The sequence below is a fragment of the Tympanuchus pallidicinctus genome, unplaced genomic scaffold (genome assembly GCF_026119805.1).
Source record: "Tympanuchus pallidicinctus isolate F22 unplaced genomic scaffold, pur_lepc_1.0 scaffold26, whole genome shotgun sequence".
Taxonomy (NCBI): Eukaryota; Metazoa; Chordata; class Aves; order Galliformes; family Phasianidae; genus Tympanuchus; species Tympanuchus pallidicinctus.
This window is the reverse complement of record NW_026294743.1, coordinates 10,588,300-10,602,186: the sequence shown is the minus strand read 5'-3', so window position 1 is coordinate 10,602,186 and position 13,887 is coordinate 10,588,300. Positions and strand designations below refer to the sequence as shown.

The window sequence follows — 13,887 nt, the reverse complement described above, 5'->3', positions numbered from 1 at the left end:
CTCCGATGGTGCAAATATTAGAAAATGCACAAGAAAAATCTACATACTTGACCCTCGTATTTGCAAAGTCCCACTGTGAAATCCTATGTTACTTTCCCTCATGAGATCTCCTGTGTACCATACACGATTAAAGATTAAAAAAAGGAAACCACAAGATTTGGATATGAATTTGCTTCTGTCATCATCCTTAATGTTTTTTCCTTCTTTCTTTGGAATTGAAGACAAACCATTTATCCATACCCACCCTCAGCACGGCCCGATGATTTTGTAAACCTTTTTCAGATTCTACATAAGCCATTTCATAATTTGTCATATATACTGTGAACTTCTTCAGGTTGATCTATATCCCTTTTTAATTTGTTCATAATCAGCTCTTATTCTCACCATCCTTCAAAACTCAGTATCATCAGCAGACTTTCTTTAGTTTCCTAAGCTTCTACTTTTACTTGTTTGTCAGTTATGAACAGAGTAGCAAGCATTATAACACTCCTCAGAAACCTAGTCATTTTAGTAGTAGTAGCATAAATTGAAGCTTAACAGAGTTCAACAGATCAGAAGTTTCTGAAAAGTGAAAGAAAAACGTAAAGGAAAATAAAATGTTAACATCAGAAGGATGATACAGAAACCACTTAATTGTAAAAGTTTATATCTGAAATAACTTTTACTCTAGAAATATTCTATAAAAGTCCTGGTACATGCAAGCATGTCTTACAGTCCTGAGAACTCTAGTAAACTGCAGTTTGTCAAAATGATTTAGTGCATCGTTGTGAAAGAGAAAAATTTTATAAGAAAAACTCCTAGAAGATCATTGTGTGAAGAAATGTAACTTGAACTGTATCACAAAGTTTTTTGTCTCCTGTTTAGCTTTACTGATCTGAATTTAAGAAAAAGGAAAATGAAGTTAACACAAAAGAGAACATATTACTGAAGCCTAATGGACATCCAGCGTGAGGCATTCCATCCCCAGACTGCACCATTTAGTGAAACCATAACTCACGTAGTTCACAGTCCCATACAAAATCCAGTTCCTCTTGGGAACGTGTTCCCAGGAAGTAATGGCTACAGCATTCTAAATTTGGCACAAAGCTACGATCACATGCTGAGATCTTGTGAAACAAAGAACATGACAAAGGCACCAAGTAAAGCAGGTGTGGGCCTTTTTATTCGTGCTAGTTAAAGCTAACATCGGTAATAACCAGAGGATCCTATTTCTAGCTATCCTCTCACTTTGCCCCTTACATTAAGCTGCTCTGAAACACAAAATGCATGGCTCAAGGACACAAAAGACGTTAGAAGCAAAGAGCTCATGGAAACCACTCAGCAGCATAACTATGTAATCAACAAGCTAACAGAAGAGATGGCAGACTGATGCTGCATATCAGACTTCATCCCGCTCACACTACCCATGTTAGGTCTAGTGAATGATCTGTGACCTTGGCATTTCTGTCACTAATATTTCCTTAAATTCCTATCATTCTTATTTCCTTCTCCTCCCACCAAAAAACTGTCCATCACAATACTTTTTCTCTTTTCTTAGAACCATAGATTCATCCAGGATTGCAAAGACATGAAGACCATCAAGTCCAACTATCCCTCTAACACTATCAAGTTGGCCTTTAAGTCACATCACTTATCAGCATCCACATGCATCTTAAATACCTGCAGGGGGGATAGTGCCTCTACCTCTTCTCTGAGCAGACCATTCCAAAGCGTAACCACACTATTGATGAAGGAATTATTTCTAATATCCAACCTAAGCCAGCTCTGGTGTAACTTGAAGACCTCATGTCAGATCTTAATACTTGTCACTTGAGAAAAGACTGACACCTACCTCTGTCAATCTCCTTTCTGGTAGTTGAAGGGAGTGCTGAGTTCTCCTTTCAGTCTCCTTTTTTCCAGACTAAAACAGCCTCACTTCCCTCAGACACTCCTCAAAAGTCACATTTTCAAGTCCCTTCATCACCTTAATTGTTCTTCTCTAAATACATTCCAACAATTCAAATCCTTCGTGTAGCAAGAAGTCCGCAACCAAACCAGTTATTGAGGTGTCATCCCTCACTGACACTGAGGGACAATCACATCCCTAGTCTTTTTAGACACAGTTTTCTCATACAACATCATCTTTATATACTCCCTTGTTACCTGCCCTCCATTTTCCCCCCCATACCTCCCTCTGCCCCCTCCCCCACCCCCCTTTCTCTATCCTTATTCTATACTCCATTGAATGATTAAAAACTAAACTATAACAAACATGAAAATCACCAGCACTAACCAAACTAGCAGCCAGTTAGTTGTTCACTTCCCCATTTCTTCACTTCTGCCAGTGTTGAAACAATAATTTGAAATCACTCTTGAAAACCAAGTTACTTAGATCACAAAGGAGTTCCCAATACATTATCTTCAGTTTTTGGAACCATATTCAATAAATATTTGAAAACATTTTTAAACAGCTGAGGATTCACAAACAACCAGATACAGGGCAGTGGACTTGACAGGTAAAAATAAAAAACAGGAAAACTCTAAAATATAGATGTTTCTAACATGATCATGTTTTCTGTGGATCTTAAAAAAAAAAAAAAAAAAAAAAAAAAAAAAAAAAAAAAAATTACTCTGCAGAACACAGGAAGGAATCTAAATAAAAAAGAACTACTGTGCAGAATACATTTTTCCTGTACACTAGAAGAAATTAAAATGCATATTCAGTAATTGAAAGATGTTGAGAGATTCAACATCTAATCAAGGCATTATAGGAAAAAACTGTTCAGTGTTCGATGCAAGTTTATCTTCCATACTACAAACACACTAATAAAAAAAACTGATGAAAATTACAATGAGGGCAGTGGAAAACTAATTTCTGATCATCCATAGGCAAAAATCTACAATTTGCTAAGACAAAATCCTCTGTGATGTCATTGCGAGTTTCAACACATAACCGAAGGACCTCTTTCACTTTGCAAGTCAATATTCTATCTCCATTCATCATGAAAGTTTCTGAAAGGGATAATCTTCAAACTCTTAAACAAAACTCTCACAATGTTTAAGAGCCACTATGAATTATTCAGCAAGTAAATGCGTAATTTCAACAGTTGTATCTTCTAATATATTACTGTGCTTAGTGTATATACACACACACACTCTACAATATATATTATGTTAATCAAGTACATAGAATATTTGCTTACACATTTTATTTTCCCATCATGGAATATTAAAAACTTTTCTGGCCAGGTTACTTCTTTGAACAAGACTTCTTACCCAACTTCTCTTATCTTGAACTCAATACTCAAAATTTATCTCTGAGGAAACATTCTTCCTGTCACAGAAATCAACCTGGTATGAAGATCTGAACCCCCCACCAGTGTCAATGTTAGAGACAAATACATCATTTAGACTACTTAAAATGAAGTCCTCAGAAAAAAAAAAACATAATTTTACCCCTCAGTAGACTCATTAAAGCTGGCAGCATTGAAAAGCATTATTTTCCAAAAGCTACCTGTTTGTTTTAATGCACGCTACAAATCTGCAAACGCATTTAATCAAGATCAATATAGGCAGAGTTCCAGAAACCTTCCAAGTGTGGGCAAAGCACGTACAGCACAGCAACTGCAATTGTTGACACCTTCAGTATGATAAGCCTCTTGATCTAAAATCCATCTCTCAGCATTCCATAGATGAAAACATATCCAAACTTGCATGCTTTGGTAAATATACGAGTGATATTGACCATCCAAATTCAAAGTGAGCAAGACGCATTTAGGCACAAACAACCTGTCAGTTTACCTACTCATCAATTTCAACATGAATTGTAAGCACAGAAACCTGTAGACATACCAAACCCCTCTGCAGTTTCAAACTACTTTCTTCCTATCAGAGGTTAATATATGTTGGACTTCGGGACAGTAAAGACATTTAGGCGAATGCAGTCAATTGCACACCTCTAAGATACTGCCATCTTAGAGGTGATGGATTCTGAAGAAACACTTTGCTTATTCAGGTTTGAAAAGGTCATCACAGCACTAAGTATAAATGAAAAGAAAAATCATACAATGTCTCCAGAGTGAAATAACTTTCTGAGTCGTCTAGTTGCCACGCTTTCAATGCATCTCCCACAGAACTGCTTGAAAACACGTAACCAATAGCTATATTTCAGATACCGATCAGCTCCACTTACCTTTGAAGAAGCAATCTTCATTGTGTACAATGGTGACCTTCTGCTTCTTCAGGCAGGCAGCCCTGTGTACCTCACAGTGGTTTTCATAGAACTCTCCATCCGAGCCACACACGGGTTTGTAGTGTGGCTTGCAGTGTTCCATGCAGACACACTCAGCCTGCCCGCTCTCCCCATTCACGACACAGTGCCTACCCAGGCCACAGTACTTGTTTTCACATGACTTAAGATGTCCATCTTGGCCCGTGTATCCTGTAAAAAAAAAAATAAATAAATAAATGTGGAGGACTGTTACAGAGCATACAAAGCATCTGACAAAATAAAATACGTGTTTTGCCAACAGGCTTTTTTTTTTTTAATGCACTCTAAGGCTCCTATGAATATTTACAAGACTTTGCAATAAGGACTACCTTATTAATTTAATGAGGTAGAGAAAAACAGTGAAAGAAAGTATATATATTAATACTACAATACATACAAAAAAATTTACTCTAAGTATCACAGCAGACAACACTTTTATTAAACAGACTTAATTCTATCTACTCAGTTCTTTCCGAATCTTTTTAAAAGCAAGCAGACTTATCCTGAAGTTAAAAAAAATACTGGTGAGACTCAGCATGTACACAGATGAGTGTAAGCTATTAAAAACAACAAACAATAAATTGGAAAAACATACTAAAGGAATAAAAGCATGTAGATTCATAAACTCAAGAATAAAAGCACACCTCTAGAACACGAGCCAAGGAACAGCAGAAATTAGCAGAACTGTAATAAGGCATTACAATTAAATAGAAGTATATCCAAAGTTCTCTTCCTACCATGGAGGATTCCTATGTGCGAAGGTTTATTTACATATAAAAGCAATATGAATGTAGGTAACTAGGAAGCATGAACATGACTGGAGAGCCAAAGATACAATCAAGTAACACTAAGTAACACGAGAAGAAATACTGACATTAGTGAAGCAAAGAAACTGCTTTTAAGTATACTGTGAAGTCTGCTTGTAGTAATTTTGCATTTTGGTATAATTTTTTTCAAGAAGCTGATGATCATCTACAATACGGAATCATATTTTGGATTTCTGAAGTGAGAGCTTCCAGTTAGAAATAGATTTGAGAAACAGGCCATTTTCCAGTAACTGCTGACCTGGTCAAGATTACCTCCTAGTACATTAAATACACAGATCCTTTGTAGTTTTGAGATAGTAATTACATTTTGTTTAATTTTATGCTTTATCCAAAAAGCTATTTATGTTACGTAAATGGAAATGAGAGCTTTTTTTTTTAAACCACTTCCTGACTAGACTTAGCACAGGTCAGCTTAAAGTAAATTTAATTTCTTTATCGTGACTAGGTGTACTTCTAATCATTTTCACTTTCAATTAACCATAATCAACTACAACATACAGTAACAAGATCAAGTTTATCCATCATAAAGAGTGTTTTCTTAGTAAATCATCTTTTTAAACTTAAAATTGAATCGTCACCGTCGGCTTATTGTGTTATTGTATGTAACATAAGGATGCATTCTCCAGAGTTTAAAATAAACACAGAAGTTGATGTGTAACAATAAGTAGAGCTGGGTAAAGATTCCCAGGAACCCAGGGAAGATAGAAACAAAACCAAAAATCATCAAAAACAACACTTCTGTGGTGGCAAGATGACAGTTCAAGGAACAGAGCACAGTGGGACAGCAAGACCGACATACGACGTGGATGGCTTCTCTAAGGAGTCAAAAGAGTCTCAACGAAACTAATTGTATTTGGGAACAACCAGAGCTTAAGAGGGCTGAAGCAGAGGCAGAGCAGTTCTGCAGGCCATCAGCCCTGAACTTCTCTGCTCATGCAACATGAAAATGGGTTGTCCACATAAGTTTCCTAAAGACAGCTTTCTACTACCTATCATTTGTGTGCTGGCGCCATCACATAAAATAGGTGGTATGGCCAGCAGTAGCTCTGTAGGAAAAACAGGAGAAGGCAATTGCATAGAAATACATCCCTAGTATAGCTTCTGCTGCCACAGAATGGCACAGGCAATTCTTTGCACAGGAAAGTACAGAGAAAAATAATACAAAATTTCCACTCACAATTATTAATGCTTCAATTACATCAGAGGTCTGAGACCATAACTGTATCATCAGATAAGTATAAAATCCTAAAATATCACCACAAGTGGGAATAAATACAGCCCTTCACAGTTACTTTTTATTCTCTTAGCGTACACGCCCAACCTCTGAAGCAAACAAGGACTTGATCTCCAAATGACATATCCTCTTTCTACTCTTACTCTTTCCAATACCTTCCTCATCGTCACAGTCAAGCTACATTGCCATAGAAAAATTAGGAATAAATATACACCAATGCATAATTTGATAGTCTTAGATTATTTTCTACTTGAAAGAACTAATGAGTAAAAACACTAGCTTGGCACACATTCATCCTAACCAGTAATAATCTACATTCTTCATTTCCATGGCAGAAATCACTTCTCACAAGTTCTTCTCACAACTGCAGGATTATTAGACCTAAGACAACTGAACTTAGACTCCTTGCTCTTCCATACAGCACAAATCCCATCAATTTTTGAAGACAAATCTACTACAAAAGCACGTAACCATGAAATATGACAAATTCTTCTGCTCTATTATTTTAAAGCATTCTGAACACAAAGCTGAGACAACTGCTAGATTGATTTTTGTGCACATGGATGAAACAGGCATACTCAGCAATATCAGCCTGGTCTGAACTTTCAAAAGCACCAAACATATTCGAAATTTGTAAATTTAGAGGAAAATAAAAAATTTCCAGTGAGCTTTCGAACATGTTTATCCCTGTGCCAATACGTCACTATTTAAAGGCAACAGAGATTAACTGACTAAAACTAACGCTGATACAATTTTCTTCCATCTACTGTTCATGTCTGCCAACAGTTTACGTGCTGATTCTACCCAATTCCATGACATGTGGGGTGGAGGGCCTGCAGATCTGTGCCTTGAAAAGGAATAAAGGAAAAAGTGTAAAGAGATGGGCCCCCCCCAAAAAAACAGTGGCAATGATCTGAGGAGAAACAAAATAACTGACTAAACAAGATATCAGAATGCAAGATAACACAATGCAAAATAACACAATATAATTAGAATTGAAGCTAAAAAATCAAATTAAATGAGAGAGTGTGTCCAACAACTGAAGACCTTACTCTAATGCTGAGGTGAGATGTGAAGTCGGGATGAGCAGAAGGGAGGAGAGCCTGGCCTCATGACCTTGCCAGGGACTTCATCTTCCCTCTGAACACAAAGTCCTCTGCGGTATGTAGTTGATCTTCTCTTCTGGGACATATACCCAGAACTGAAGCATTAACACCTTAACTCCTACTGACTACATTATGATGTGGAACATGGATTACCAAAAATTATAAAACCCTGACAATGTCCAATGAAATTTTGTCTTGCAAAGTCCAAGAGTACTTCACAGCACTGGGCACGTACACGCATTGCACAATTAATGGACTTCTTTGGAGCAATGGAATTGCAGCAGTTTGAGAACAAAGTTCATAATTTCTGAATTGGTAGATAGAGATCTCAAAATGACAGCTGTTCTGAATTATTAAGGTACATGGTGACTAAACAACATACAGTACTATACACTGCTGTGGAAGTAGAAACTGATTCAAGATTTCACTTGAGGGCTTCATTTTAGCACTATAATTGAATACGATACCTGAATGCAAAACTACTACTTTCAGTTGAGAGAAAACTGCTTCCATTATATTGATACTTATACTGGTATTTCTATGTGTCAGCATATACCTATTACATACATCAATAAACAAGCAAGCTTTTTGCTCTAAGAAAAATCTGTATTAATTTGTTAAGAAATGTTTCATAAATGCCTCCACTTTATACCATTAACTAATCCAAAACAATACATATATTTGCATATATAAAATTCTAACCAACTTCAAACTAGTCTGACTTTGACAAGCCCCATCTGGAGTACGGCATGGAGCCCCCAGCACAAGAAAGATGTGGAGTCATAGGAGCAGGTCCAGAGGAGGGCCACAAATATTACTGGAGGTGTAGTGCACATCTCCTACAAAGAAAGATGGGGGAGGAGGGCTTGTTCAGCCCAGAAAGACCCCAATGAGGTACTAAAATACTTAAAGGAAGCTTATAAACAGGAGGAATAGCAACTTCATGTGTAGTCTTAAGGGAATAGGACGAGGCTGAATGGTTGTAAACTAGAAGAGGGGAGATTTAAATTTGATGTTAAGAGGAAATTCTTTACTCAGATGACAATGAAGACCTGGTGCAGGCTGCCCAGATCACTGGAGACACTCAAAGGCCAGGCTGAATGGGACTCTGGGCAGCCTAAGCCGGTAGGTAGCAACTGTGCAGATAGAATCATAGAATTGCTCAAGTTGGAAAAGACCTTAAAGATCATCAAGTCCAGCCACAACCAGGTTATATATATATATATATTTATAATATATGTATATATATACACTACCCTAACAACCCTCTACTAAATCATGTCCCTGAGCACCACATCCAAACAGCTCTTAAACACATCCAAGGACGGTGACTCAACCACCTCCCCTGGGCAGCCTGTTTCAGTGCTTAACAAACCTTTCTGTAAAGAAATGTTTCCTCATATCCAACCTAAACCTCCTCTGCCACAATTTGAGGCCATTCCCCTCGTCCTGTCACCTGTCACCAGTGAGAAGAGACCAACCCCTCTCTCACTGTAAGCACCTTTCAGGTATTGGAAGAGGGCAGTAAGGTCTCCCGTCAGCCTCCTCTTCCCCAGACTGAACAGCCCCAGTTCCTTCAGTCTCACCTCACAGGCCATATTCTCCAAGCCCTTCCCCAGCCCTGTTGCCCTTCTCTGGACCTGCTCCAGCACCTCCATGTCCTTTCTGTACTCAGGTGCCCAAAACTGAACACAGCACTCTGCCAAGTACAGGGCAGGATGACTTCCCTGGTCCTGCTCACCACTCCATTCCTGATCCAAGCCAGGATGCCACTGGCCTTCTTGGCAACCTGGGCACACTGCTAGTCATGGTAGAGGGTTGGAACAGGGTAGGGTCAAAAGGTCCCATTCCAACCTAAGCCACCCTATGATGGCTTATTTTCTCAAGTCTTTCTTGTAAAGAAACCATTTACAAGAAATATCCAACAACAACAAAAAAAAAAAAAAAAAAAAAAAAAAAAAAACCAAAAAAAAACACCTTTTCAAGGACTGTCCTTCCATCTGAGCATTTAGAATTAGACAGTAAATTATTTTTAAGATTAATCTAGGTTCTTGTATTTGGACATACAATTTAGATGAGAAGATAAGCAGCTCAGCATATTCAGTGTTAAGAGACAGTATAAGTAAATCAAATGAATAAATGATCTGCCCAGAAACACTAATTCTTTTTAGCCTACTTAATTGGTATTGCTTATATGACAATAGAAGAGTCCAAATTTGATAAAGAGCAATTCCCATGGATACAGGAAAATGCGCACCCATACAGTAAACTCAGCATACTCTGCATTTTCACCTCAAAGAGCATAATATACATGAATTCTTAAAGGGTCTACAGCATATTGAAAAACAAGATGTCCCTCGTTCTACTCAAAAGCTCAAATTCTTTAAGTCAGGAAATATTATCACAGCTCTAAGTTTGAAAGCCATATAAAAATATATTACGCCTATGGCAGCAAGTTTTCTTGATTAAATGCTAAACAGACAAAATGGAAGAACAAAGAAATGATTTTTTTTTAATTTTAATAACCATAGAAAGAAAAATATTTTGGGCTTTTCTTTTAAGGCAAATCATAATAAATAGTTGAAAGCCGTCACTTTGGCTTTCTCATACTTATCTCCTAGCTGAAGGAGCAGCACCCAAAGCTGAGTGAACTTCGGGCCACATCTGCTGTGCTTCAACTTCAGAATTAAGTATATGCTTTAATATGCAAAAAAACTCTCAAGAACACCCAGTTTCTCTTCTAACTAATCAGTTTAGAGAAAATTTGTACTTGGAAAATTTGGAAAGTCATGTGTATGTGTGAATCACTACAAACTCTAGTTGGCTGAGGTCAGAACGCTTTTTGTATTATGAATCCTCACCCCCAAACACAGACTTCTTTCTTTTGTAACAGCAGAGTCTACATTCAAGTCTCCCACCATAACTTTCAGAATTCCCTACGCAACATTTAAAACAAAATGACAACTATTTCTGGATTCCTATTCAATGTACTGCTTTTTTCTGGTGTCAGCAGTCCATCTGTCTGTCACCCAGCTTTTTTATTTAAAAGGATCTCACTGATGACATTTCCAGCTCTACTGTTATATTTTGTTCGATATATTAACTACAAAAAGCAACGCTAGGATTACCATCTTGGTAAATACTCAGTATAGTGTTAAGTTTTGCATGAAACTGAAATATCTTGGAAGAGATGGAGACAGAAAAATGTAAAACAAACTCATCACCACCTACTGTTAACAATGTAGGTCATCAACATTGAGCATATATATATATATATATATGCTATATCTACAAAAAACCTCTAGACAACATCAGCAAAAAAAGAAATAATAATAATAAAAAGGATAATTTTATTATCTGTTACAACATAACAAACAGAAACACTGTTTTAACAACAGTTTTGGCAACAATTATCTGCATTCCAAACTCTGACTTAGCCAAGCTTTTGGTCACACCGTTAACAATTCGTATTTCTCACATTCTTCTGAATATATGAGCTCTGAAATACAGTCACCTTGAGGTGAGTGTGCAGAGATATCTCACTTATGGTCACATTCACGGATTTGCTTGCAAATTTATCTTAAACTAATATGTGTCTTGTATAAATTATGCACAGACACAAAAGCATTTCTTCCAAATGCTTGATGTAACAAAAATATAGTTTTATTTTCCATGTTTATTACCCTTTTATATTGCAACTGACTTAACAGTGACAGGGCAACTTCAATTCAAATAGTCTTTCACACCACTAACTACTCATTAAAAAGGACTACATAAAATAAGTGGTAAATATACCCCTTGAAATTCCAAAAATCCCCTTGAAATCCAAGATCTTACAGCCCAAGATCGAGTCTTGAAAATAATTCATTATTTTCAGTCAAGGTAAGATTAAATTCATAAGTCTCTCTTGCATTTCTACTTATAAAGGATTTTTTGTTTGTTTCTAAAATTTTATTTTATCTAGATGCTTAAGTTTAATTACATGAAGAAAAATAAGAACTCAACTGTGCAATACGCTCTCAAGTTCTTCATCTATGTGTAGCAAACAAGTCAGTAGGACACAGAATGAGGAGGAATTACAAGAAGTAATTGTAGCTGAGAAAAATTACTAAATAATACCTTATTTTTTACACCAGAGTAGTAAAGTTGAGAGTAAAGTAACAGTGTACAATTGCCCAGTCCAAAGCTCATTCTTCTTAACAGACACAAAGAACAACTTTTTTTCTAAATAAATTTGGTAGGAAAGAAAGGAATAAGATTTGCCATGTCATTGATATAGAAAGAAGGGAGGAAAAAAAGATAATGGAAGACTAAATAATCTAAAAATTATGCTCTTTCACTATAAAGCACATGATTATAGTAGCAATTTGAACATAATCGTAGAAATAGTTTGAATTCAGCGACAAGAAGCAGAACAGAGCAATGCCACCTGAAATAAACTCCCCTTTATAACAGTCAAAGTTTGTCCATGAGAGGCTGATCAAATGAAAACCTTTTCTGTAAGGAATTCAACAGCACACAGAATTATAAACAGGACCTAGAATTTGCACTTCTAAGGCATAACCTCTTAAGGTTAAGGTAACAAAACAGTAGCTATACGAGCTTTTAATAATTACCAGTACATAAGCACAAGAATATGCTACCTCACTCTAATTAGCCACAATAAAACACCTGCACACATTCAGTGCAATGAATGGATAAAACACAAGGGACAATTTTAAAATGCAAAGTAGGATTAAAAAAAAATATAGAGTTCAAGACAATAGTTGCACAGACAATGCAAGGCTTACTTAAATGTTTTCTACTGTCTAATAGCTTAGAACAGTAAAATAGTTGTGCATCAAGACTCTTGAAAATAAAATAATAACTTAAGAATAGAAATAAACTTCTGTTGTAATACTCTTCGTCTTCCCAAGAAGCTGTCAGGGTAGAAATGCAAAACAGCTTTGAAGAAGAAAAAACAAAACCAAATTATTTCCAGTTCCACAACAGAAAGCTTCTTGTGACAGCTCTCCTGATCAATTTCTTCTCATGCATTCTTCCCAATACCTTACCCCTTGTAACTGCGTTATCAAGTCATTCACTGAGAGTAGAAAGCAGATAAGAAACTTAAGATCTATATTCTTAAACAACTACTGACATTCAAAGAATACATTTCATTTAGCTACAAAGTTGTGCAAACTCCCCAAGACAGTGTTAACTGTTAGTCAGAGGCAGTTGGCTTAGCAACTGGTTTCACCCTTATGAAATCTCATCTCTTACCAGCATTCTACAGCTCTCTTAAGCAAAATTCATAGGATTAATATCCTCAGAAAAGAGAAAACTGGATCATACTTCCTCAACTTGAATCCAAGTAAAGACACAGAGCAAAAGACCACGTAGGAAAAGGAAGTGAAAAAATAACCAAAATTAGGACTGCAAAAACACATCTACTTACTAGGCAGCACATTTTCTCACCTTTCCGGAGTGCAGTCTTCACCTGCACCTGTCAGAAGACCCTGAAAGATTTCTCTCCTCTTCCAAGCAGCCCTGCAGTTTCTTAACTCCAGCCCCTTACCAGCAGTAATACAGACATCACCCCCAAACTTTTCACCAGCACAGAAGTGAGCAGGTTCCCTCTGATGAAATTAGTGTCCTGATTGTTCACATGTGTGTGGGAATTGTTGAGTCATGGTCTGAACCACTGACTGAGCACCTGAGGAAAGGACCCAGGCAGTCCTGGGAGCACAGCTGAAGGCAATTCTCGTGTGCAACCAGAAGGGGTGGAACCTGGCTGCACATCTCTTAGACCTCATTTTTAAGGGCTGACTGCTACTTGAAGTATTTCTGATTGGAGATCCTCCCTCATGAAATCTTTCTTGTAAGCCTAGATATTCAGAGATGAGTGAGCACCTTCCCTTTACCTTTATAACATCATTTCATCTGCTCTAGTCCTTTTGCTGTTATGCTCCCTCATCACCTTTCCACTGTGTTAACCTTTCCAATTGTAAGAATATGCTTGTGGGAGCCAAATAAGAAAGAAACCAAAGGAGAACTCCTAACAACATGCTAAGCCTTGCAAAAATCCCCAATTTATGTTTGACAGTTAAGTTGATAAAGCCACCTGTAGCCTTAATACACGGTACTTGCTTTATACAGGAGAGGTGGAACACATGGGTCCAAAGCAAACAACTGAGCAGATCTGGACTGTGAATGCTGCTGGTTCTGTGCGTACACAGAATTATCTCCTTCCAACAGTTTTAAGCCAGCAATTCATGACTTTCAATTACACTTCTAGCTGGACCTAGCATTTACTATGTTTTCCTTTCTTATATGTTATCTTTAAAAATAAAAAGGTTGTTATTCACCTACAACAAAGCTGTTTCATACACAGTATCTTCTCAAGCACTGTGGGAAATGACTTGCTGGCCTCACCAGGGATACGTGGCCCTGTACTCAGATGGCTGACTGCTTTTTGATAGCAGTGCAACA

General features: G+C 37.1%; 1 protein-coding gene across 3 annotated transcripts in view; it reads right to left on the bottom strand.

Moving 5' to 3' along the window:
- FSTL5 (follistatin like 5) overlaps nucleotides 1-13,887 on the bottom strand; it is a 342,003-nt gene that overhangs the window by 145,900 nt on the left and 182,216 nt on the right. For all 3 annotated transcript variants that reach the window (XM_052690344.1, XM_052690343.1, XM_052690346.1), the window contains one exon: nucleotides 4,172-4,420. In XM_052690344.1, the coding sequence (XP_052546304.1) occupies nucleotides 4,172-4,420 (249 nt within the window). The remainder of the gene's footprint in view (nucleotides 1-4,171; nucleotides 4,421-13,887) is intronic.